Source organism: Corvus cornix, chromosome 23, assembly GCF_000738735.6.
Source record: "Corvus cornix cornix isolate S_Up_H32 chromosome 23, ASM73873v5, whole genome shotgun sequence".
NCBI classification, from domain to species: Eukaryota; Metazoa; Chordata; class Aves; order Passeriformes; family Corvidae; genus Corvus; species Corvus cornix.
In genome coordinates, this window is record NC_046352.1 from 3,789,307 (window position 1) to 3,814,061 (window position 24,755).

General features: G+C 60.9%; 3 protein-coding genes and 1 non-coding gene across 5 annotated transcripts; 2 read left to right on the top strand and 2 right to left on the bottom strand.

Moving 5' to 3' along the window:
• The first annotated feature begins 2,862 nt into the window (after window positions 1–2,862).
• Window positions 2,863–9,113, top strand: PHOSPHO1 (phosphoethanolamine/phosphocholine phosphatase 1). 2 transcript variants are annotated; one of them, XM_039564637.1, is made up of 3 exons: window positions 2,863–2,966; window positions 6,260–6,341; window positions 7,210–9,113. In XM_039564637.1, exons 2-3 carry the CDS (start codon window positions 6,297–6,299, stop codon window positions 7,960–7,962), a joined length of 798 nt encoding a protein of 265 aa, XP_039420571.1. In that variant the 5' UTR covers window positions 2,863–2,966; window positions 6,260–6,296; the 3' UTR covers window positions 7,963–9,113. The 2 variants fall into 2 exon arrangements, with proteins under 2 accessions (XP_039420571.1, XP_039420572.1); XM_039564638.1 differs by having other exon boundaries at window positions 2,879–2,966; window positions 6,189–6,341.
• Window positions 9,112–13,823, bottom strand: ABI3 (ABI family member 3). Its single transcript, XM_039564636.1, has 8 exons — window positions 13,619–13,823; window positions 12,476–12,643; window positions 11,648–11,824; window positions 10,889–10,974; window positions 10,680–10,775; window positions 10,198–10,400; window positions 9,958–10,080; window positions 9,112–9,785 (listed from the first exon to the last, which is right to left on the bottom strand). The coding sequence occupies exons 1-8, from the start codon at window positions 13,733–13,735 to the stop codon at window positions 9,625–9,627; spliced, it is 1,131 nt and encodes a 376-aa protein (XP_039420570.1). The 5' UTR covers window positions 13,736–13,823; the 3' UTR covers window positions 9,112–9,624.
• A 1,146-nt stretch (window positions 13,824–14,969) lies between these two features.
• Window positions 14,970–17,541, top strand: GNGT2 (G protein subunit gamma transducin 2). Its single transcript, XM_039564639.1, has 3 exons — window positions 14,970–15,102; window positions 15,530–15,625; window positions 16,011–17,541. Exons 2-3 carry the CDS (start codon window positions 15,542–15,544, stop codon window positions 16,134–16,136), a joined length of 210 nt encoding a protein of 69 aa, XP_039420573.1. The 5' UTR covers window positions 14,970–15,102; window positions 15,530–15,541; the 3' UTR covers window positions 16,137–17,541.
• Window positions 17,542–18,887: 1,346 nt separating this feature from the next.
• Window positions 18,888–18,959, bottom strand: TRNAQ-UUG. The gene has a single exon. It is a non-coding gene; the product is annotated as a tRNA-Gln (tRNA).
• Between the last annotated feature and the right edge of the window lie 5,796 nt (window positions 18,960–24,755).

Sequence of the window (24,755 nt, forward strand, 5' to 3'; positions counted from 1 at the left end):
CTGAGCCAGGAGAGGGCGGTGGAGCTGCCGGGATCGCTCCAGGAGCGACTCCCTGGACCGGGGAACGTTCCCGATGTTCCTCAGTAATTCCTCGCCGGGGAATCCCGGCATGTTTGGGTGGGAAGGGGAAATCCCATCCAGGGCCCCTTCCCCGCTCCCAGGGTGCTCTAGCCTAGCCGGGGACACTTCCAGGGATCCCGGGGCTTCCCTGGGAATCTCATCCCAGCCCCTCGCAGGGAGGAATCTCCCTGCTCCCTCCAGTTTTCCCATTTTCCCGTTGTTTTCCCTCTGAAGTGCCGCAGCGGTGCCTGGGCAGAGCTCCCCCAGGGAATGCTCAGGGGCGGATCCCGGGAGTTCCTTCTCCAGCTTTCCCAAATTTCTCAGCAGCTCCAGAGTCCCCGTCAGTCCGTGCAGGATCCAGTTGTGCTGCAGGTGCCGTTCCCGGTGGAGGAGTGGCAGCAGAAGGAGAATTCCCAGGTTTCTGAACCTTTTTCCAGAGGCTGCCCCGTGTCCATGGGAAGGAGGAGCATTCCCGGCGGGATCAGGGAAGCGCTGGGATGCGGGGATGGGGCTGCGCCGCCGGGAAGCTCCTCCAGAGGGATCAAACCCATCCTGTTCCCTGTTCCCTGATTTCTGCGAGTTCTGTGGAGCAGAGCATGAGCAGGGATAGAGCAGGAAAAGGGGCTGGGAGGGCAGGACACAGGGAATGGGATCCAGGGCCAGAGCACAGGGATGGCTGGGATATTGGGATGGAATTCCCAGGGAAGCTGTGGCTGCCCCTGGATCCCTGGAAGTGTCCCAGGCCAGGCTGGAGCACCCTGGGATGGTGGGAATTGTCCCGGGATGGGATTTAAGGTCCTTCCCACCCCAACCATTCCATGATTCTGTATAAAACACTTTGGTTCCCGATGGGCCCTGACTGAATCCCAGATCCACGGGGGGAATTTGGGGAATTCGGGAAGGCCTCGGCTCCAGCCCTGGGCCCTTCCCGTGCCCGCTGTCCCCAGCGGGGGGGACTCCCGCGGGATAAATGGAATTTTCCTCGTTGGTCAGCTCCGGAGGGTTTTCCCCTCGCATCGATCATGGAATTTTACTCGGCCTCCAGGAATGTGCCGCTCTAAAATCCGGGATTTTGGGATTGTTTGTGTGGGGCAGGAGGGGACTGGCTGCAGCTGGAAGTTTCCTTATCCATGGGCTGGGAAAGCCGCAGGAATTCCCTTGGGAGCGAGGGGAAGCCTCAATTCCCTCAGAACTGCCCCAGACCTCCAGCGCCGGGAGTTTGGATCCCGCGGATCTGCCGGGCCCTTCCCAACCTTTGGGCTGCTGCTTTGGGGCGGGAGCGACACGCGGGGACAGCGCCGCCGCAATCCCAAAATCCGGGACAAACCTGGGGAGGGCGGAGCAGCGCGGGGCTGTCCCGGCCTCGGGGGAATCCACGCGAGTCCAAGGGCCGGGAAGAGGCTCCCGCGGCCACTCAGGAGCTGCCCGGAGCGCCCATCCCGGGCTCTGTCCTCGCCTGCTCCCGGGGCTCTCCGCAGTGGAAAATCACCGGGAGCGCCCCTGCCAAACTCCTGGCGCTGGGGTGAGCCTGGGATGAGCCTGGGATGAGCCTGGGATGATCTTTGCCCGCCGGATCCCGGTGGGAAGGGGGCCGGAGGCCGTGGGGAATTCGCCCTTTGGAGTCTCCCGCTCGGCCCCGCGGAGAGCGAGGCTGGAGCGGCTCCAGAGGGGGGAAATCCCCGGGAGGAGCAGCCCCCGCCGGGCCGGGGAGCGGGGAGCGCATCCCAGAGCCGGCGAGTGCCGGGGGGAGCAGGTGATGAAAGAATTCCCTGAGAGAATTCCCTGACAGAATTCCCTGACAATCCCCAGGAGAGGCCGGCGGCCCCGTGGGGCCGGGTCGGCGCCTCTGGCACTGGGGAGCCCGGGAAGGTCCCAGAAACGCCTCGAGCTCTGCTCTGGGACGGAATTTTACCAAAAGAAGGGAAATTTCCAGCTTTAGGGACTCTGACCCCGGCCCAGGCACAACGTGGCACTCCCAGGGCGGCCGCCCTGGCACGGAGCGGAACCCGCGGCTTTTCCAGACCTTTGGAATCCTGTTTGAGCCTTTCCATTCTTGGACACTTTTAATTAAAAGCCAGCACAAAACCCCAACCTCTGCTGCGCTTTTTGGTCTCTTTGCTGCGTCTCCAAGGCCGAGCCGGTGCCTCCCCTCCCTCCGAGGGCGCTGCCCGGGTATTTTTATCTCGGCGCCTCCTGCAGCCCCCGCGATAGCGCCGGAGCAGCGCCGGAGCCCCGGGCGGGGCGCGGACACCGCGGGCGCTGCCCTGGCACGGCCACCCTGCAATTCCCTGTCCCGGCTCCCAAAATTAGCGCGTGGCCACCGCTCCCCGCCCGGCTGAGGCCGGGGACGGGCGGGGCACGGAGCGTGGTGGGGCCGCCCCCCCCCCCCTTCCCCGGCTTTATTTTGGGGACAATTCGGGCGTTTTTCTCACTCAGAGCCGCAGCGCCTCGCTTGGCTTTGGGGGCAGAACCCCTCCGCAGACGGTTTCAATTACACAACACCGGAGCGGTTATTGGGGGGGGTGCGGGGGGGAAAAGGGGGGTTTTGTTGTTTTTTTCCCGATTTGGCAACTTTTGGGAGCGCAGCGGGGGCGGCCGGAGGGACCCGCGCGGAGCGCGCTCCCCCCGCCCCTCGGAAAGGGGGCGTGGCCTCGGCTGGCCCCGCCCCTCCGCGGCGGGGAAGCTGCGCCGCCATTGGCTGCGCGGGTGATGACGTAGGCGCACTGCGGCGGCTCCGCGCGGCCCCGGTGGCGTCGCTTTAAAGGGGCCGCGCTCGCGGCAGCCCCGGCGGCGGCACCGGCCCCGAACCGGCAGCGGCACCGGCCCCGAGCCCGGGCTGCCCCCGCGCCGCCCCCGCACACTCCGGCACCGGGGCGGACCGGGCGCTCCCGGCAGGTTCCGACCCGGTAAGGAGGCGAGAGGCGGCACCGCGGCGGTATCGGGAGGGGCCGGGTGTCGGCACCGGGAGATGCCGGATCCGCCACTGCCGGTACCGCGGGGTCCCCACCCGGCCGGACCCTGCCGGGAGCGGATGGTGCCGGTACCAGGGGTCCCCACCCGATCGGACCCTGCGGGATCGGATGGTGCCGGTACCGAGGGGTGCGGATCCGGTTGGACCCTGCCGGTACCGGGGCGGCTCCTGCCGGTACCGGGGGGTCCGCGCCCGGTTGGACCCTGCCGGTTCCGCTGCGGCTGCTGCCGGTACCGGGAGATGCCACCCGGGGAGGGGGCGGCCGTGATTCAGCCCGCCGGTAGCGGGGGGAGCCGCGGAGCTCGGGGAGGGGCTGTGCCGGTACCGGAGCCGCTGCCGGCCCGGTGCCACCGGGCGAGAGGCCACGGCGGGATCCGGGGTGCGGGGCTGGGTGCCCCAAACCGGCGCCGCTCCCTCCCCGCCGCGTTTTGGGGCCGAACCGGCCGGTTCGGGGCGCCCGGGGAGCGGAGCCCGGGGAAGCGGAGCCCGGGGAGCGGAGCCCGGGGCTGCGGTAACGCCGCGGATTCCCGGAAGGAAAAATAAACACCGGGAAAAGCCGCAGCGGCCCCGTAACCCGAGGTGACCCGGGAAGGGTCTGCCCGTGCCCGTTCCCGGGAATTCGGGGGGAACCGGAGCCGCGGAGCCCGGGAAGGGGCCGGGGCTGGCGGGGACCGCTCCGAAATCCAGGGATTTGCCGTGAATTCCCTCCTTTTCCCTCCTCCCGGAGCCGCGGAGCAGCCGGGGTCAGGTTTAGCTCCTGCGGCGGTGGAGTCGCGTCCCGGTCCCGGCGCTGCTGCAAAGGGACCTTTTCCCCTCTCGGCTTTTGGGGCAGCGGGATTCTCCCCTCTCGGTTTCCCGGGAATTCTCCCCTCTCGGTTTCCCGGGAATTCTGCCCCGGAGCTGGAATTCGCTCGAGGGCACGAGTTGGGTTTGAGTTCATTAAAAAACCCGACTATTTCTCACGCACCAAAATCATCTTTGGGGTTAAAAACGTCCAAGCCGGGCAAGATCAGAGAGTGCCGGGGGGAGCCCGCGGCCGCCCCGGGAATTCTCCCGGTATCCCGCGATTCCCAGGCTCGGCTCTTCCCGGCTCTCCCGATCGCGGGGCGAGACGGTGCCGATTTCTGGGAATCGCGGAGCTGAGGAGGGCGCGGGGAGGCTCCGGCCCTTCCCCCTCGGCCGAAAGCCCCGAAATTCGGGGGATAAACCGCGCCAGGAAACGATTCCCAGCAGTTCCCGGCTTTCCCAGGCGTTTTCCGACGCTCATCCCAAACTCGGGGAGTTGAAACCTTTATCCCTGATGGGATTAAGGAGCAAAAATCCCATTTATTTTCTGTCCCGACGCTCCGGCTGCGCTTTTTTGGGGAGTTGGGGGGGGGGGGAGGGAAGTGCGGCTGCTTCTCTTTCCAAGGGGAAAAAGGGGAAAAATCCCTTTTTTTTTTTTTTTTTTTTTTTTTTTTTTTTGCGGGAAGGCGCGCGCGGCTGACTCATCCCGGAGCAGGAAAATAGGGATCCGCTCCCGCCGGGATTTCCCTTCCCGCTGCCCCACAGGGGCCGGCCGGGTGTGTCCGTGGATTCATTCAGGTCCGGGACGTTTCCTAAATGATTTTTTTCCCCTCCCGTGGGAGCAGGATCAGGGGTGGAGCCGGGAATTCCAGACCCCGCGGCTCAGCCGGGCTGCCTGAGCTCTGGTTTCTTGGATTGGGATCTCCTTTTCCGGATCCCAAGGGGAGAGCAGCGCTGCACTGGGGTTTTGTGGGGTGCCCCGCAGCCCTCGGGGGCCGGCGTTGGGAATCCCAGCCGGGATTCAATCCCGAAATAACGCCGGCTCCGCTTTTAGGGCCCATTTTGATCTCATTCATCGCGGTTTTGGGGTCGGTTTTGGGGGAGCAGGAGCAGCTCCTGCAGCCGCATCTCGGGGATGCTCGGAGCTCCCGCGGGGAGGTGGGGCTGGGATTGTCCAGCTGATCCATGGATCAGCGTTTTCCTTAGAATTTCCGTAGGAATGGCCCCGCTGGGCTCTGTCCTGCCCTGAGTCGAGGTGGGGACACCGGGATGGGGAGGCTCCGGTTGAGTTTTCCAGGGATTTGGAGCAGCGGGATCGATCCAGGGAGAGCTGGGGGATGCGGGGAGGGGGGAACTGCTGCAGGAGCTCTGCTGAGGGGAATTCTGTCCTGGGAGCCTTTCCCGTTCCACAGATCCCAATCCCTTGGGCCCAGAGGAGCTTTTCGGGGCAGTTCTGCTCCCCGTGTCCCTGCCCCGGTGTTCCCCAGCCACCCCAGGGCTCTTTCCCTGCCTCTCAGCCCCACGGACTCTCTCTAAGGCTCAATCCCAAATTATTTTCTCCCTGCTGGCAGTGACCAAGCAGGGACCATAATTCCAGCTCTTCTTTCATGTTTAATCCCATTTTTTTCCGTCTCTCCCACTTTGGAAGCCGCTCCCAGCCTGGCTGTGGCATTATTTGGCTCCAGATGATGTCTGTAAATAAACCCTCAAGTTCAGATGGGTTTTTCAGCAAAGAAACCTCCAGTGTGTGGTTCCAGGCCTCACCAAAAGGGATTTTTCCAAGATTTCCAGCCCAGGTTTCATCCCAGGCTCCGTTTCCCTGTGCCAGGTGCCGCTGCAGCCGCGGTTTTTTATTTCAGCAGAGTCATGGATCATGTTTGTGCCCAAAATAGTTGGAAGCCGGGCTCCAATCCAGCCAAATTCCCCACAGATCACCTTCAGTGCAGAACTCTTCCTGTTGCCGGGCTGGTGACAAATCACCGGTGCTCAGCTCGAATTCCCAGTGGGATATTCCTGAATTCCCAGCCATCAGGGTGATTTTCTGGGAGGTTTCCCCTCACCGTGGACCATCAGGGGTCGGCAGAATTCCGGGTTTGGAAGCCGGGCCCTGCCTTGGCACATCCTGCCGGGTGTCATTCCAGGATAATCGCTCCGTCAGAAGGAACACCCCAAACTAGTTACTCTAGCTGGGAGGAAATCGGGGATTTTGGAGCAGGGCCGCTGTTCCCGGGTTTTTTGCTGTTCCCGGGTTTTTTCGCTGTTCCCGGGTTTTTCTGCTGTTCCCCCGCTGCCCTCACGGGGAATTAGGAGGGATCAGAGGCATTAAGCGGGAGCTCTGCTCTCCTTTAATTCCTCTCTCCTGGAACAAAAGGTCCTGAGCCCGGGAGTATCCAGAGAAAACCCCAAGGATTCACCACATTCCCTCTTTTCTGTGGTTCACAGCCCTCAGCCCGCGGTGCCGGCCGGGGATGCTCCCGCCATGAGGAGGTGCTGCGAGGGCGTGGGGCTGCCATGCCTGTTTAAGGTCAGTGCCGCTGTCCCCTGCCTGTCCCCAGGTGACCTCTGCCACGTCCTCTGTCCTCGGGGAGGGCAGGGATTGGCTCCCCATCCTGCAAAACTCCACCCTGGAGCAGCCGGGAAGGGCCGAGGGGAGCGGGGGGCTCGGGTTGCGGTGATTTTGGGTTCGTGGGGTATCCTGAGCTGGGAGGGATCCCCGAGGATCAGCCAGCGCGCCCCAAAATCCCATCCTGTGCATCCCTCCAAACACTCCTGGAGCTCTGGCAGCTTCGGGAATGTGCCCATTCCCTGAGGAGATGTTCCCGTGCTTATTCCACCCTCTGGATGAAGAACTTTCCCCTAAAATCCCACCCAACCCTCCCTGGCACAGCTCCAGCCACTCCCTGCTCCCACTGGGGCGGCTGCAGGGCCCATCCCTGGGGAGCTGCAGCGGGGGATGGAGCGAAAATCAACCTGTGGGGCTGGGGAGAGCCAGGGCGGCCCCAGGACATGTCCCTGTCGCAGAGGTGGCACAGGAGAGGCTGGGCTGCTGTCCCCACACCAAGCCCAGGTGTGCTGGCTCAAAGGTCGGGCTGGATGATCCGGGAGCTCTTTCCCAACCCCGGTAATTCCCGGATCCAGTGAGCTCTGTCCCGCTCCCTCGGAGGCACAGTGACCTCCTTGCCTGGGGCCGGGATTAGCCCGGCAGAGCGATCCCTTTACTGGCAGGATGAAGGTTTAGGGCCGGGCTGGGCCGTGGCACGGGGGATTAACCCCCCCCAGGCCCAGCTGGGCTAATCAGCCCGGGCTGAGGTGGCCACGGGGCGGGGCCGGCCCGGTGGCCTGGCAGTGACCGCCACGTCCCGATAACGGCGGGCTCTGTCCTCCCCCGGCAGGGCGTGGGAATGGCCGGCGCCCGGCCGCCCCGGTTCCTGCTGGTGTTCGACTTCGACGAGACCATCGTGGACGAGAACAGCGACGACTCCGTGGTGCGGGGCCGGGCGCTGCCGGAGCAGCTCCGCCAGAGCCCCCGCGAGGGCTCCTACAACGAGCACATGCAGCGCGTGCTGGCCTTCCTGGGCGAGCAGGGCCTGCGCGCCGCCGACTTCAGGGCCGTCTACGAGAACATCCCGCTGTCCCCCGGCATGGCCGAGCTCTTCCAGTTCCTCTCCAAGCACCACGAGCTCTTCGAGGTCATCCTCATCTCCGACGCCAACATGTTCGGCATCGAGGCCAAGCTGCGGGCGGCCGGCGTGCGCTCACTGTTCCGCAAGATCTTCAGCAACCCGGCCAGCTTCGACCGCCGGGGCTTCCTCACGCTGGGGCCCTACCACAGCCACAAGTGCCTTCAGTGCCCGGCCAACATGTGCAAGAGGAAGATCCTCACGGAATACCTGGCGGAGAGGGCGCAGGAGGAGGTGGAGTTCCAGCGCGTCTTCTACGTGGGGGACGGAGCCAACGATTTCTGCCCCTCCGGGACTCTGACGGCGGCGGACGTGGCGTTCCCGAGGAAGGGCTACCCCATGCACAGGATGATCCAGGAGATCCAGGAGAAGCAGCCTGGAGCCTTCCGGGCCGCCGTGGTCCCGTGGGAGTCGGCCACGGAGGTGGCGCGGTACCTGCAGGAGCTGCTCAAGAGGAAGTGCTGAGGGCGGCTCCGAGGGCTCCGCGCCCCACACGCGGCTGGGAAGGGGAGCCCGGGGCTCACGGCCCCCCGCGCACGCACTGCTCGCTTGGCCCCGCTCCTGGGATGTTTCCCTGCCTTTCCCAGCTCCTTTCCCTGGTGAATAAAGCACTTTCTGCCGGCCCCTCTCCCTGCCCTGCCGCGGGGTGACGGAGCCGCGGCCACGGCCGGACCCTGCGCCCTTTGCCAGCACCGATGGGGATTTTTTGGTGGAGTTGTTGCTTCCTTTCCCTTCTGACCTCAAAAGAGAATTCCTAAAAATCCAGAAGCCGGTTTTCCCTGTGGGCTGGGCACATCCTTCCTCCTGCCCCCGGCCTGGCTGCCCTCCTGGCCACGTGAGGAGCTTGCCCCGGGCTCCTTCCCCCTTCCTGAGCCCACCGGGAATTCGGTCTGGGAAATCCCGGCTCCCTGGCCCTCCACACCCCACCCTGCGGGCAGCCGAGCCTTTCACTGGGGTTCACTGTCCCCTGGCACTTGATTCTCTGGATAAAACGTGCCCGGAGCATCGGGAAAGCTTTGGAAAGGTGGCAGAGCCTCTCCCACCCGCTGGCACAGGAACCACATCCCGCTGTGGGGAGCAGGACCTCGCCTCGCCACTTCCATCCCTGCTCCTCTCCCGGGCTCAGGTGTCCCCGTGTCCCCGGCAGGTCCCTCCCTGCCCCGAGCCCTTTCCAGGCGTGTCCCCGTCCTTGCTGGATCGTGTGAGGCCCCTCCTACCCCAGGGAGGGACAATCGCCCCTGAGCTGGGCCCCCCCGGGAGGTTCTGTGGCACTTCTGGCACCGGCTCCCCAGAGGCCAAACCCCCCCCCGTCCACGTCCCCCCTCCCCACTGCAGTATTAATTACCCCTTCTAATTGCACTCTGCAGGGGGGACCTGCAGGATCCGCTGCTCTCTGGTGTTGGCTTCTCCTGGATTTATCCACAGCCTTACCAGCCCCCGAGGGTGGCTCTGAGTCCTCCAAACCCTTGGAACCCAAACCCCCAGCAGGAAATAACCAAAGCAGCCCTGAGTTGTTCCTCCTCTGTCCCATCCCCTCTCCTTTGTTCTTCCTCCTCCGGACCCCGTTGGACTGTGTGGAACTCAAAGCCATGGAATTAAAGATACGGATGGACGTACACAGGCAGAGCTCTCTGTATTGCAGCAACCACGAGCTTGTTGTGTCCAGGTTGTCAGCCCAGCTCTGAACAGCTCTGACCCTCACCAAAACGTTGTTCCTCTTCCTTGGGCTGCTGCGAGTTTGGGGAGCGGCGTTGGAGCAGCAGAGCGGGGTCAGGGACGAGCAGGGGACCCTCTGGGGTGGGGGATTGGGGCTGGATCATCCCTGGAGCCCACGGGGACAGCGGGCAGCTGCTGTCCCCACTCTGCTCCGTGCCCAGCGTTCTGTTCCTGGGCTGGCATCCAGGGCTGCATCCTAAGATCAGCCTGGGCTGCCTGCCGCGTTCCCAGCTCGGTGTCCCGGCCCCAAACCCTCCCGAGGAGGCATGGGGGAGAGGGGGAACGCTCTGGAAGCTGTGCCAGCGGTGCCAGCCAGCTTGGCTGCCAGCCCCCCGCAGCCCTGCGCATTCCCAGCGGTGCACAAGCCGAAATTTCGAGGCGAAGCGCGGTGTGGGGTGAGGGGTGAGGGGCTCAGAAGGGCTCCACGTAATTCCCGGGGAAGAACCCCTCCTCCTGGCCCATCACCCCCTCGCACCAGCCGTCCGAGTAGCGGCGGGTGACGAACAGGAGGGTGCCGGGCTCGAAGGAGAGCTCGTTGTCCTTCTGCCGCGTGTAGGGGTACAGGGCCACCACTGCGGGAGGGAGAACAGGGGACGTGGAGCCCGCTGAGGCCACCACAGGGGACAGGCCAGCACTGGGAGCAGGGACGGGAGCGGCCATGGCACCGCTGGGCATCCCACATCCGTGCTGGGGTGTGGGCAGGGGCTCAGCCAGGAGATCCAGGGGATTTGGGATCCTCTGTACCTTTCTCCAGGTAGTTCTCCGGGGCCCACGGAGGGTCCTCTGCAGCTGGAGGCGGTGGCAGGGCCAGGTCCTCGAAGTCGGGCACAGCTGATGGTGGTGGCAGCAGCTCGAGGTCATCGGGGGCTGCGAAACCCCCAGAGCGGGTGAGGGATGAAGGGGCTCAACCCCCCAAAATGGATGGGGGACGGGTCACAGGCAGCCCCCCTGTCCCTGTGACTCCCCGGAGCACTGAGCACTCACCTGGGGGCAGGAGGTCCGGGGGGGGCACAGCCAGGTCCCCTGGAGGAGGTGGCAGCAGGTCCTCGGGGAGAGGTGGCGGCGGTGGGACGGCAGCTGCAGGCGGCGGGGGTGGCCCTGGAGGGGACGGTGCCAGCAGGGATGGCCCTGGCAGGGGCGGTGGGGCAGGAATTCCTTCCCCAGGGGCTGCCGGGGCTCCGCTGGAGCTAGGGGGAGGAGCAGCAGTGTCAGGGTGGGGCTGGCTCTGTCCCCACGCTGAGCACGGACATTGTCCCATGGCAGGACAAGGTGCTGCAGGAGACCCTGCAAAGCCCTTCCATGTCCCGTTTCTCCATCCTTCCCCGTCACCATTTCCCCTCTCCCTGAGAGGGTATTTTTGCTCTGGACACGAGCACTGCCAGGGCAGCAAATGCCCCAAACCCTTCATTTTCCCACCACTCCCCCGAGCAGCTGCGGCTGCCCCGACCCTCCCTCGGCGCCGCTACCTGACGGACACCAGCGAGGAGGTGGAGGAGGCTGCCGAGAGCTTTCCCTCGGGAACCACGGGCGGCTGGATGGGCTCGGGGACACGGGTGCTTCTCCTGCAGGGAAAGAGTCCAGGGATGGGATGGGATGGGATGGGACCCCCAGAGAGCCCACGTGCCACCCCTCGGTGACACAGCAAGGCCAATGCCCACCCCCTGGCCCGGCTCACCCCAGGGTTCCTGCAGCCTGTGCCGACGAGGATTTGGTGCTCTTCCGAGCCAGGGTGCCGGTGCGGGACAGCTGGGTGCTGGTGTCCTGCGGCACGGGGACACACGGACACGCGTGGGTGACACCGCCTGCCCCACCACCTCCCCGTGCCCCCCAGGGCTGGACCCCCACCCAAGGGAAGCAGCCCCCCCCGGGGCTCTGCGGCCCCTCGGGGGAGCAGGGAGCCAGCGGAAGGAGCCGGCGCTGCCGGGGCTGCGGAGGCGGCCACGAGGCACCGGCACCGTGGGAACCGCGGCCGCCGCGCCACCACTTCCCCCCGGGCCGCCGGGGCCTCTGAACCCTCCTGTGGGCGCCTTCCGGAGTGGGGAAGGTTCTGTGGGGCTGAGAGGCCTCCAAAAAACCCTTTTGTGGGGGTTTTCCAGAGTGGGGAAGGTTCTGTGGGGGTTTTCCGGATTGGGGAAGGTTCTGTGGGGCTGAGAGGCCTCCAAAAAACCCTTCCATGGGCACCTTTCAGAGTGGGAAAGGCTCCATGGGGCTGCAAGGCCTCCAAAACCCCTCCCGTGGGGGTTTTCTGGAGTGGGAAAGGATCTGTGGGGTGCAAGGCCCCCAAAGCTGAGTGGGCTGCAGGGCACGGACCCCAATTCTCCATCGAGGAGAGGTCTGAGACACCTGTGCACCCCTCGGGGCAGCGCTGGGGACACTGGGGACTGAAAAACCCCACCCAAGCCCACTGTGGGACCCCCTCCTGGCCCGGCCTCACCTTGATCCCGTGGCCGATGTCGTCCAGGACGCTGAAGTTGAGGGGTTTCCTGTAATAGGGCTCCAGGACAGGGGGGTTTGGGGGGGCCACGATCTTCTGGTAGGTTGGGAACCTCTTGCTGATGGTCAGCGAGCCGATCTCCCGGCGGGACACCTTCTCCTTGTGGATGTCCACCCTCTGCGGAGGGGACACTGTCCCTGAGCTCCCATCCCAGGCTCTCCCTCCACCTCCTGCAGCCCCTCCAGGCCCCACCATCCCTCCCTGCCCGTAACAGAAGGGGTGGAGGAGAGGATCAGGACTGGCAAAGGGCAGATCCTGCTGTGCCCCATCACAGCCCTCACGTCCTTGATGCCACCACAGAGGATCTGACCTTCCTAAGGCAGGGAATGGGGGAAATGGCACTGGGAGGGGGGATGTGAGAGGCTCCTAAGCCCCCTGAGCTGCTTTCCTGCTGCTTCCAGCGTGACCCAGGGTTCTGTCCCCTCCTGTGGCTGAGCAGGCTCCAGGACGAGGCCGGGTGGCCGCGGGACTCTGCAGCAGTGTGGCCAAGCTGCGGGAGGACGAGGCCAGGCAGCAGCAAGGGGACAGTGTGGCAGCCAGGCCAATGCTCTGAGCTCCCACTGTGAAGTTTCCTGGGCAGTTCCCTCCGCTGGGATTTGGGTGTGTGATGAGGAAACACCCCAGAGACCAATTCCTGATGCGCTGGGGAACCCCCAACCCCGTGCCAGGAGAGGGTTCTGCATTCCCACTGCACGGCGAGGGTCTCCAACCCCTTGGAGCTGCCCAAACCCCTTTTCCCAGAGCCCACCCCACGGAGGACGGTCCCACCTGTGCCACGCAGGCGACGTCGGCCTCCACCTGGCGCAGCTGAGCCGCCTGCAGGTCCAGCAGGCGCAGGAAGGCGGTGGCCAGGCTGCTGACCTGGTAGGTGACACTGGCCAGGGACTGCGTGCTCAGAGCCATCGTCTCCTCCAGCGCCTTCCTCTTGTCACTGGCCTGCAGGGGACAAACCCAGCTGTGGGACGAGCCCTCCCCGCCTGGCACGGCCACCGGAGATGTTTCCTTCTGCTTTCCAAATGCCTCAGACTTCCCCTGGGCCCAGCACACCGGCACCCGGCGGGCGGGAGAATCCCAGCGCTGGGGATTCACCGGATTCCTCCCCGGGTGCTGATGTTCTGGCAGGTTACGGAGGTCAGCGAGTGCCCAGCTCAGCCTCCAGCCACCCCTGCGGACAGCTGGCCATGCCAGCAGAAGGCCACGTGCCACCTGGCCGTGGCACCAGCTGTGCTGGGGATGCTGTCTCAGCTCTTGAAATAGCTCAGTGCATTTCCCCTTCGGTTCTGCCCCAGGGGGTCCAGGCCCTCGGGAGCAGCCTCGGGGCTGGCTCGAGCCAGCAAGGCCACGGCCACGGCCTTGGTGAAGCACACGGGGACCCCTCCCCAGCAGGGAGGGCCACAACAAGTGTTTTCCTTCGTATCTCATCTCCAAAGCTCCTGCCCCCTGTCCCACAGCGGAGCCAGGCAGGGAGGACGAGGAGAACGAGGAGGATGAGGAGGACGAGGATGAGGAGGATGAGGAGGAGGAGGAGGAGGGATGTGCCAGCAGAGCTTCACACTTGCCCTGCACGTGCAGGCCCTGCCAGGTGGCACCTCCCAGCCCTTGTGACAGCCCAGGACACGCTGCTGGCCCTGGCCCTCTCCCAAGGCTCCTCCAGAGGCACCAAACCCCTGGGGAACCCTCCCTCCATCCCAAACCCGCCCTGAGAGCTGCTGTGGAGCAAGAGGAGAACCCAAGGCACGAGGAAAACGCAGCAGAGGGCGGCACGGGAAGCCGGGCTGGGAGCCAGCGGGGATTCCCAGCTCCGAGGGCAGAGCCTTCGCCAGCCACCCCTCGGGACCACCCCGCAGGGCTGCCCCGGGCATCGCCCCCAGCCCAGCCCAGCCCCTCAGCCGGCCCTGTCCGTGCCCTGACCTGCAGGTAGTTGCTGTGGCAGTACTCGGCCACCCTGTGCAGGTTGTCGTGCTGGTCGCGCAGCAGCTGCTGGCCCTCGGGGATGTCGCGCTGCCGCAGCTGCTCCAGCTCCGACATCGCGCCGGGCTCGGCTCCCACTTCCTCCCCGGCCGCCCCAGCGCTGCGTTTTGAAGCCGGTGGCGGTGCTGACGCAGGGCCCGCGGGCGCCGCGGTGTCCCCGTCCCCCGAGGGACACCCCGCCCTGCCACGGAGAAGTGGGGGCCAGCGGGGAGGAAGCCGGCGGGGCCCCGGCCCCACGAGGGACGGGCGTGGGGGCAGCTCCCGGGGGGTTGGGAATGGCAGCGGGGAAGGATGTGCGTCTCGGGGAACCGGGGCTGCAGGGTCGGGGGGAGCGATCCCAAAAGGATCCCGACCCCAAAATGATGCCAACCCACAGCTCTGCTGTCCGCCAGCCGCTGCTGCCCTCCCGGGGAGCTGGGGCTGAGCCAGGCTCGGGCACGTCCAGGAACGCAGGGAACATTCGCTGCCCTTGGCTGCGCGCCTCGCCTGGCTGATAACGGCGAAGGGAAGGGAATGTTCCTTGGATCCCTGCACGCTCCCAGTGCCAGGTGCCCCTCCCTGGAACAGCCCCGCGTGCATCCCGTGCAGCATCCCCCGCAGCTGGCAGCGCGCAGGGCACAGCGGGACGTGCCCAGCGACCCCCGAGGTGCCCAGCATCCCCCGCCGGCTGGGGACAGCGGGGACAGTGTGTCCTTCCCGGTGCTTCGCTAAGGATGTTTCACATCCCCACGGGCGAGGCCGCAGGAAATTCCCACTTCCCCGGTGCTTGGAAAGCCCCTCCACCCTCTCCTCCTCCTTCTCCTCCAGTCCCAGGTGCCTCCTTGGGGCCTCCCGGGCTCTGTCCCCAACGCCGGTGGCTTTGCGCAGGAGAACCCCCACGCTGGGGCCTGGCCCTTCCTGAGCCCGCGGCCCCGGTGGTGCAAGGCTGAGGGAAATGATGGATTTCCTCCGGGCCGGCCCAGCTCCTCACACCCCCAGCGCCGGCCCCGCCGAGCCTGCGGCACCCCGAACCTCCCCTCGGCCCAGCTCCCCTCCCAAACTGGGGGGAAGCTGCCGTGACCCCCCAGGGGTCAGTCCCAGGGGTCATTCCTGCCGCTCCGGGCGGGATCCGGACACGCCACAGGCTCAGCCACCCACGCAGGGCCTCGGGGGCTCCCCGGGTGTCCCAGCCGGACCCCCGGCCACCCTTCCTGCCCACCTCCCCCTCCCCACCCCGATTAGCCCGGACTTTGAGGCTAATTCCCAACACCTGACCAGCTTACGCTCCTGAGTCCATTATCAGCTTAAGGAGCAAAGACATCTGCTTCCCTCTGCTCTCCCAGAGAGCCCGAGGAGCCCCAGCTCTGAGCAGGAGCAGCTTCTCCCCTTGGATGGGTCTCTGAGCATCTCTAGGGTGCAGAGGGGCGGCCCCCCGGCCCCCCCAGGTGAGTGGCTTTGCTGCCTCCAGGTGAATTTTGGGGTCCACCTGGATCGGGAGCCGCTTTCCCCCCCTACTTTTGGCTCCTCACGGAGCTCCCCGGGGCTGGTGGTGTCCCGAGGGATCCATGGGGATGGAGAGGAGCACGGGGCACGCGCGCCATGGCTTCTATGGAGAAAAGAGTTGGGTTTTCCCAACCTCCACAGCCCCAAAAACTTTCAGGGGTGTGCAAATAGCTGAGCTCGGGGCGATGGAGGAGCCATAATCCAGGCTGTAAAGGCACAAGGAGGAAATGAAAAATGAAATGTGTTTAATTCCTTAGAAAAGCTGGGAAGATGCTGCCAAGACCCAGGACACTGACCAGGGACATTGGGGGGGGCTGCAATCCCACTGGGACAAAGCAATAACCCCAATAACGAGCTGTTCCCCTGCAGCTCCAGGGCAAGATGGCTCAGGACATGACAGAGAAGGAGCTGCTGAAGATGGAGCTGGATCAGCTGAAGAAGGAGGTGAAGAACGAGAGGCAGATGGTGAGCTCCTCACTCCACCCACGGCGTAACCTTCTCACCCAAGGGTGCCTTTCCTTCCTGAAGCGAAGGGAAAGAACCCCGAGCCCTGAAATCAACCTGAAATCAACCCCCAAACCCAGGCAGGAGCACCTGCACTCCCCCTCTGTCCTCCCAGCCCCACATCCCAGGGTCCAGGGGCTCCAGCCCCACACCTCGAGAGGTGTCCGTGGCACCCCAGGGATGCTTTGGGACACCCCGGGGATGCTTTGGGACACCCCAGGGATGCTTTGGGACACCTCGGTGCGGGTGGGATGTCCCTGGGCGCCGTTCCCCTCTCCCAGCTGCACGGAGGGGTTCGTGGGGCGAGGATCCCGCCCCAGACTGGGAATGTCTCCTTCCCTGGCAGGTCTCCAAGACCGGCAAGGAGATCAAGGAGTACATCGAGTCCATGTCGGGTGAGGACCCGCTGCTCAAGGGCGTTCCCGAGGACAAGAACCCCTTTAAGGAGAAGGGAGGCTGCACCATAAGCTGACCCCCCGCTCCCGCCGGGCATGGGGATGTTCCCGTGAGCACTCCAGGACTGTTGGCAGGATCCTGCTTTCCCTCTAGTCTGCCCTCGGCCCCGGGCAACCCAGAACCAAACCCTAGCGCAGTTAAAGGACAGCAAGAGAAGAAAAAGAAGAAAAAATTACATGTAAAAAAGCAAAAAAAAAAAAAATTCACCCCACCCCCGCTGCCGCCGGGGCTGAGCTTCGGCCGCTGCAGCGCCGGCGACTGTGGGCTCACAGCTGAGTTTTGGTTTCCCACGAGCAAAAAAAGCAAAACTTCTGCATTTTTAGCAGCCTGGGCAAGCGGGGGTTGATGGAATCACCGAGCTGTGTCTGCTCCGAGCCCGCCGAGCCCGGCAGAGCCTCCCGGCAGGACCCACTCCCCAATTCCTCCACTCGGCATTCCCACCTGGCGCAGCCCATCCCGCTGCTCCGAGCCCTCCAGGGACCTGGATCTTTGTTCCCTTTATCCCAGAACATCCCAGAGCTGCCCACCCCTCGTGCCCGCCCTCCCTCCCATTGGGATTCCATCCTGGATGGGGCAGGGCGAGGAGGGAGATGCCACCACCGCCCACCTCCTCCTCCCAGTCTCGCTTCCTCCTCTGGAAAAGCCTTGGGAATGCCAGCGTGTGACCGCCGTGTCACCTCCCCCGCGCTGCCACCGGGCCCGGGGGGCTGCCAGCCCCATGCCAGCGTGTCCCAGCGGTGTCTGGGGTGAGCTGGAGCCATCCCTGGAGCACCACAGGGCTCTCCAGCCCTGAGCTAGGCCGCGATCCTGCTGCTCCCGAGTTACTTTAAAGACAAATTTAATCCCCTGCTTGACAGAAAAAAGCTGGGGCACACCCAGCTCCGAATCCAGCGGGGTAGGTTTGTGGGGTTTGTTGTTTGGAGACGTTTTGCTTTTTTAAAACCCCATTCGGGCTCCACGTAATCTTGGGGAAAACTCTCCCAGAACTGCCCCAGACCATCAACCCCGAAAGAGAAGCAGCAGCGATTTGAATTTCTGAGTGGCTCAGGGTGCTGTCCCCATCCCAGAGGAGCAACCCTCTCCCACTCTTCCTCCTCCTCCCAGACCGCCCCGGGACTGGTTTAAATCCATGGAAATTCCTCTGGATCCCACCTGGAGCGGTGTTTTCCTGCCTGCTGGATCTCTGCTCGGCCTCGCCCACATGGGGCTCACCACGAGGCAAAGGCGCTTCAGACACGGGGACACCCTAAAAAGGGGAGGACAAGACATAAAGAAGTGGATTTTCCTCAAGCAGGGGGTCCCCCCAGTCCCCTGCAGGCAGAACCCCCCTCCCTGCGCCTCCCTGGCCCCCCAAAAAATCCCAAAATCAAGGAGGTTTTGTTCTTTCTCGCAGACGCTCAATAAACCCGCCAGCACCACCACGGCCTCTGTCTTTCTTGCAGGAAATACTCTCCAAAAAGTAGAATTTGTGGGCTTTCTTTTCGCTCTAAAGTGGCCTTTATTTGCTACAGCTCCAGACCTAACCAGTCCCAAACGCCCACTTGTGACTGACGCATTATTTTTTTAATAGTCCATCATCCTGTGGTTTTTTACCTTTAAAACTTGGATGCACAGGGGGGCTGAATCCTGGTTTTTGATGGTTCTGTTGGGGTTTTTTGGGAGTGCAGAATCCTATTTTTTGATGGAGTTGGTGGTGGTTTTAGAGGGGTGTAGGAGTAATTAATTTTTAATTAATTTTGGGTGCACCCAAAGGTGCTGCTTCTTCTCCTAGCCAGCGCTCCAAGACAATTTCAGGCTAATTAGGTGGAAAATAAAACCGTACATTCCTGTCATGGCCCTGAGGCGATCGGCTCCACCGGGGCCTGAGCTGCCCCTAATCCGTGGTGATAACGGGGCCGCGGGCGGAGGGGATTGACCCGTTAATCGACGTTAAACGGCTGGAAACCTGCGTCAGAGCCGGCTAAGCCGCCTCTGAGGGGATTCGGGACGCTGCCGGAACAACAGCGGCTTAAGGCAGGGCCAAAGGGGCCGCTCAGCGCCCACGAGCGATGGCAACGCGTCGTGAGGGCTCGAACCCGCCATGAGGGGATGCTGAGGGGGAGGCGGGCCAAAGCGCGCTCCCAGCCAATAGCAACGCGGGATTGTCAGAGTGACATTTCCCTCAGCCAATCAGCGGTGGAGAACGGAGAGCGCGAACCCGCTCCCGGGGGAAACGGCTGCTGAAGTGGGAGGCGGGGCAGAGAGATGGTTCAGCCAATAGTAATGCGATGTTGCGAGAGTGACGGGAGGCGTAGCCAATCAACGGTGGGAAACGGAGCGCGCGAACTCCCCGGGAGCTACGGATTGCTGCAGGAGGAGGCGGTGCAAAGAGCGCTCTCAACCAATAAAAATGCAAGCTTTTCGGAGTGACAACTCGGGTAGCCAATCAGCGATGGAAAACCGGAATCGCGACTCTCCCCGGAGGGCCCCGGACCGTGCCGGTGGAAGGCGGGGTGAAGTGCGCTGCCAGCCAATAGAAATGCAGGATTGCGAGAGTGACATCGCATTCAGCCAATGAACGGCGGAACACGGAGAGTGCCCTCCGGCTTCCACCCACCGCCTTCCCCCCGCGCCTGCGCCGTGAGGCGCCGGCGCCCACGCACAAAATGGAGCGCGGCGGCCGCCGGTGCGGGCCCGGCGCTCCCGGTGCGGCCCCCGCCACCCCTCCGCCTCCTCCGGTCCTCACCTCTTCCCTCCTCGGCCCCGCGGGCAGGCAAAAAGAAGCGCGAGGTCCCACCGAGATTTGAACTCGGATCGCTGGATTCAAAGTCCAGAGTGCTAACCATTACACCATGGGACCGCTGGGTGTACCGGGAGGCTCCGCGCGCCCGCCCTATCCCTCCGCCCGCGGTAAATAGTCCCGGCTCCCGCCGGCCGCGGATTCCCGGGAATTCCGGGACATTCCCGGCCCTAAAACCCCTCTTAAATCCCGGCCCCGGCCCCGTTCCACCCTCTGGGACAGCCCCGAGCTCCGCCGCCGGCAGCCGCGCTCCTCGTGCCCGGCACTCTGATTCCCACCTTTATTTTTGGATTTTTTTATTTATTTCCCCCTTTATTCCTCTGGGTTTTTTCCCTAATTCCCCCTCCTTTCTTTCTCTGTTTTCCTCTGTTTCCCGCGTATCCATGTGTTTGTACTCGATTCCCCCTTTATTTCTCTATTCCCCACTTACTTCTCCTTTCCCCACTTTCCTCCTCTTATTTCCCAATTTTATTTATTTTTATCCATTTCCCCCCTATTTCCCAATTTCCCTCTATTACCTCCATTTCCCCCCCTTTCTTTTCCCCTCAATTTCTCTTTTTTCTCCATTTCTCCCTTTATTTCTTACTCCCATTTTTTCCTCTCTTCCCTTTACTTCTTCCTCCCCATTCCCCCTTTATTTATTTTCCTTTATTTTCCTATTTCCCCCTCTAGTCCCCTTTCGTTTTCCCTCTATTCCCCTTTTTTAAAACAAGAATTTCATTTTAAATTCCCCATTTTTTTCCCTCCCCTCTTCATTTCCCCCCGAATTCCTCCATTTCCCCCCTTTTTTCCCCCTCCCCAATCCCACAAAACCGCACAAACACTCAGATTTGTTGGTTTTTTTGCTTCTTTCTCTGTTTTTGCTCTTTATTTTTCACAACGAAACAGTGGAAATAAAGCGGTTTGTGGCAAAAATAAAATAAAATAAAATAAAAATAAGGAAAACCATCCTCCCTGGAAAAGAAGCAGAGCCCAACATCCATCCCTAATCCCGGGAAAAGGGAAGGACACGGATTAGGAGAGGTCAGAGGAGAGGGAGGGGGGGAGAAAAGGCGAAAACAACTCAGCAAAGAGGCAAAACATCCCAGAAATGACAATTTTTACCTAAAGAGCCTGAAATTTCCTGGGAAAAGCAGCAAAGCAGCACCTTTGGATGCTCCCAAAATTCAGCTCCATCCCCTCCCCCCTCCCCCACGCTGCCATCACCCCAAAAAAACCCCAAAAACCACTGGAAAAAACCCCCAAATAATCAACTTTGATTCCCCCAGCCCCGAATGGGGAGGCCAGAGGAGTGAGGAGGATGGAGGGGGCGGAGAGGGAAGAAGGAAAAATCTGAGGAAAAGACCCAAAAAAAAACCCAAAAAAAAAAAAAAAGGGGGGGAATCGAGTCTTAAAAAATAAAAATAAAAGTAAAAATAAAAATAAAAATAGAATCAGTCCCAGCCCGAAGTTGGGACTGGTGAGGTCTGGAGCTTCAGAGGACTAAAAATCCACTTTCCTCGAGGGAAAAGCGAGCCCATAAATCCTGGTGGTTGTTGTTGCTGTTGTTTTTAAGGAACATTTTTCTTTGGAAAAAGATGAATTTTTATTTTTTTCCTGTTTTTTTTTTTTTTTTGGTTTTTTTAATTAATTTTTTTTTTTTAACTTTTTTTTTTATTTTTAATTTTTCTTTTCTCCCTAAAAGCTCCGCCTGGGGAGGTGCCCCTAGCGAGAGTCCCCTACGGCTAAGAGGTAGATAAACACAGCTGGGTTGGTTCTGGATGAGGATTCCCGGGATCACTGCCGGGATCGCTCCGGGGCCGGAGCCCAGCGGCTCCGTGGGCGCTGCACGTTCCAGGCTCTCGGGATCGCCTCCGTTCCCCTCCTGCTGCCCCGGCTTGGAATTCATCCCGAAAGGCGCCGTGGGGCCGTGGGTTAAGGCTGGGTTCGCTCCTGGAATTCCAGGGAATTCTCCGTCCCGAGGCGAATCCGGACGCGCCGATGGAATTCCGGGCTGGGCGCGGAGCGCTGGCGCCAATCGCGGATTTTTAGGGATGAATTCCCGCCCTGATTGCGGTGAATCCCATCGATTTCCTGGGATCAGCCATGGGAGAGGCGCTCCCTCTCTTCCTGCCCCAAAAATTCCCGCTGGATCTGGCGTCGCTTTGCAGAGACCGTTCCCAAACCGCTCCGGAAAATTCCTTCGGTTGCGGAAGATCCCAAAGGCCGCGGCTCCGGGAGGGATTCCTCTCCTCAGAGCGGGACTGTGGAGTTGGGTCCTCAGCACCCGAATTCCCTGCTCCCAAGGGAATGAGGGGCTGGAGCATCCCGGGGCCGGAGGATCGCACCGGGGTCTGGGGGGAATCCCAAAAATCATCCCAACGCCAGGGTCCAGGAATTCATCCCTGTACGAGGATCTGAAGCCATCCCACTCCCAGGATCCCAAAAATCATCCCACTCCCAGGATCCTGACAACCATCCCACCACTGGGATCCGGGAATTCATCCCACTCCCGGGATCTGGGAATTCATCCCATTACCAGGATCCAGGAATTCCTCCACTCCCCACATCTGGGAAACCATCCCGGAAATCATCCGCACGCTCTGCTGGAGCATCCCAAAATCCTCCTGGGCCAGGAGAACACCCCAGAACCGCCGTGGTCCATCAGAGCCTTCCCAAAGTCCGGCGGAACATCCCGCCCCGGCTCATCCCCCTTCCGTGGTTTTGGTGGAACATCCCAGGAATTCCTCCACAAAAAAATCTCCAGGAATTCCATCCCGGGCAGGAAGCCGCCGGGATCAGCCAGACTTTTCCAGGGGATTCTCGGGAATTCTCCCAGCCCACTGCCCTCCTGGGATGCTCCGGAGCCTTCCTCACGGCCTCCTCCTCCTCCTCCCCCATGGAGTGATTCCAAAATTCTGCCTCCAGCGGGAAGATCCCTGCGGAGCCGGGGCCGCCCCCACCCCCCCGGCTCTGAGGTAGTTCCAGGTGTGTGTTCCCAGCTGGCAGCACTTCCCAAAAAAAATACGGGAAGAAATGCAGGATGGAAGAGCGTCGGGATGGCTCTGCTCCGGAATTTCATCGGCGAGAAAAGGCGGGATAAAGCCAAAATAAAACATGGAGAAAAGCTGGTTCAGGGAAAGGGGGATTCCCCTCCCTGGGGGTATTCCCAAGATGATTCCAGCCTGGATCCGTTATTCCCAGCGCCATTCCAAGGTCGATCCCCAGGATCCACATGGAAATCCAAGCGAGTTCCAGCGCTCAGAGCCTCCCACGCTCCGCTGCCGCCGCCGCTCCCGGAGCGAATCCGCGGCCAAATCCCGGCCAAACTCCCGGGAAAAGCCTCCCAGGGGTGCCGGGATCCATCCGTGCCATCGGGAGCAAAGGGATTTCCTGGGATCCCAGAGATTCCATCCGGGCAAAACAAACGGCAACGGAAAGAAAAAAGGAACTGGGAAGGAGCCAAGGAAATAAATCCAAAAAAACCCCCCAAAATCCGCAGCTTTCTCGGGAAATTCCCAAAAAATCCCCAAAAAAGCCTGGGCTGGGTGGAGCAGCCGGGACAGGGAGGGAAAGCCGAAAGGAATTCAACGAAGGAAAAGTCCTGGAGCAAATCCCATTTCCGAGTGGTTTCCTCGGAGTCTAAAACCCCAAAACCTCGGAGCTGGGAATTCAAAAAATCCCTTTTTTCCCTGGCACTGCTGAGCTTTTCCCACTTTTCCTCTCTTTTTTTTTTGGGAATTTTTCCTTTTTCTGCCCTACGAAAATCAACCCAACCCTAAAAGCCCGGAATTCCCAGGAAACAGAAGATCCGGCTGGGAGGGAGCTTCTTTTCCAATCTTTCTGAGGGATTTTCCGCGGGTGGGATCCCAGGAATCCGTTCCGTGCCCTTCCTCCAAGTCCAGGGAATGCCGGGAAGGCGTCGGAAGAGCTCGGAAGAGAAGGAAGATCTGCTGGGATTTGGGATCCATTTTTTCCCAGTTTTTCTGGCCGGGTGGCGGAAGGAGACTCCGATCCCATGAAATCCAAGTCATTCCAAGGCTCGTTCCAGCAGCGTTTTCCACGGGATCCGCCGCTTCCAAGATGGGAATTTCTTCCTGCTCATCGCAGCCCCCCTGGGAATCCAGACCTTCCCTGCAGGGGGAACTGAGGCCCAGGGAAATCCCAGCTTCCCGAAATTCCATTGCCCTGTTCCCAATCCTTCCTGACCCCGTGGATAAGGAAATTCCAGGATCCCGCCGTGTTCCTGGAGGGGGGAAAATCCCAAGGAATGAAACAACCCCGGATGATTCCTGCCGGGATGAAACCCCCGGCGCTGCTCCTCCCTGAATTCCGGTTTTCCCTCAATTTCTTGGCACAAAGAGAGCGGATGGAGGATCTTTCCTGCTGCTTTGGGGGGGATTTTTCCATGTTTTTCCATTCCAGGCCGGATCCATCTCGTTCCCAGTTTCCTGCCCCCTCCAGGATCCCGTTTTTCCTCCACTTCCAGCTCTCCCCAGCTCCAGAGAAAAGCGGGAGATGCTCCGAGGTCTCTTCCTGCCCACAAATCGCTTTGATGTGAATCCAATTCCCCCCCGGAATTCCGACAGTGCCACCACCGGGACCCGGGAATGGGAGAGAGAGGGGAAAAGCACCAAAGATTTCCCTGAATTCTTGGAATTTTAGGTCAAGATCCTCTCAGAGATCCCGGGGTTGGGAATGGTTATTCCCGGTTTTTCCCTTGGAATGGGATGGGAAAGGTTTGGGATTCCCGAGGTCCGGATTGGCTGGGAGCGGGAGGAGCCGAGAGCCGCAGGTTTCAAATATTCCAAACCATCTTTTCCTAACAAAAATTCCAAGAAAAGGCAGGAAAACGCCGTCGGAGCTTCCAGCCCCAAACCCGGCTCCTTTCCCCGCAGATTTTTTGGGAATACGAGCTCGGTGCTGCCCCGCTGCTGGCGAGGGGGGATCCCACCTTCCCCAATCCCAAATATTCTTTGGGAGTGACGGGACGGGGGCAGAGCGGCGCCAGCGGCCGCTTTTCCAGCGCCGAATTTTGGATGGGGTTTTTTTTAGGATTTCATCCAAAACCTTGGATTTTCCTGCAGGGACAAAAGCAACGGGAATTGAGCCCAGGGAAAATCACCCTGGGAGGGTCTGGGAGCAGCCTCGGGCCGGGAATTCTCCTCTCCCTGCTCCGTGTGCGTCTGGAGGGGATAAAAATCGGCTCCCACCTTACGAAGGAATCCTTTCATTTCTCTCTCCTCCCTTTTCAAAAATAGTTTTAATCTAGGGGGTTTTTTTTTTTCCTTTTTTAAATTTTTTTTTCCTTTTTTAAATTTATTTTTTTCCTTTTTAAAATTTTTTTTCCTTTTTTCAACTTAGTTTTTTATTATTAACTTTTTCCTTTTTTAATGATTTTTTTTCCTTTTTTTAATGAATTTTTTATTTTTTAAAAATTATTTTTATTCCTTTTTTTAAATTATTTTTTCTCTTTTTTAAATTATTTTTCCTCTTTTTTTAATTAATTTTTTCTCTTTTTTAAATTATTTTTTTCTTTTTAATTATTTTTTCCTTTTTAAATTAATTTTTTTTCCTTTTTTCATTAATTTTTTTTTCCTTTTTTCATTAAGTTTTCTTCCCCTGTCTTAATTAATTTTCTCCTTTAATTAATTCTTTAATTTTTTTTTTTTTTCCCTCGGTAAAACGGAGGCAAAAAAATCTCTTTTAAAAGAATTTTTTTTTTTTTTTTTTGTCCTCTTTTTTTGTGGTTTTCCTTTAATAAGTTCACAGCACCATAGTGGAGAAGATGGATCGACACCACCCCCCCTGGAATTCCGGGAAGGCTGGGATCGCCTTGGGATTGGGGATCTTTAGGAATTTCTATCAAATATAGAA

Coding starts and splice junctions, on each gene's coding strand:
- PHOSPHO1 (XM_039564637.1), top strand. CDS start 6,297: ATGAGGAGGTGCTGCGAGGGCGTGGGGCTGCCATGCCTGTTTAAG. Junction 6,342..7,209: donor GGCTGCCATGCCTGTTTAAG/GTCAGTGCCGCT, acceptor CTCCCCCGGCAG/GGCGTGGGAATGGCCGGCGC.
- ABI3 (XM_039564636.1), bottom strand. CDS start 13,735: ATGTCGGAGCTGGAGCAGCTGCGGCAGCGCGACATCCCCGAGGGCCAG. Junction 11,825..12,475: donor ACGTCGCCTGCGTGGCACAG/GTGGGACCGTCC, acceptor TCCCCTCCGCAG/AGGGTGGACATCCACAAGGA. Junction 10,081..10,197: donor CCCGGACCTCCTGCCCCCAG/GTGAGTGCTCAG, acceptor GGGGTTTCGCAG/CCCCCGATGACCTCGAGCTG.
- GNGT2 (XM_039564639.1), top strand. CDS start 15,542: ATGGCTCAGGACATGACAGAGAAGGAGCTGCTGAAGATGGAGCTGGAT. Junction 15,626..16,010: donor TGAAGAACGAGAGGCAGATG/GTGAGCTCCTCA, acceptor CTTCCCTGGCAG/GTCTCCAAGACCGGCAAGGA.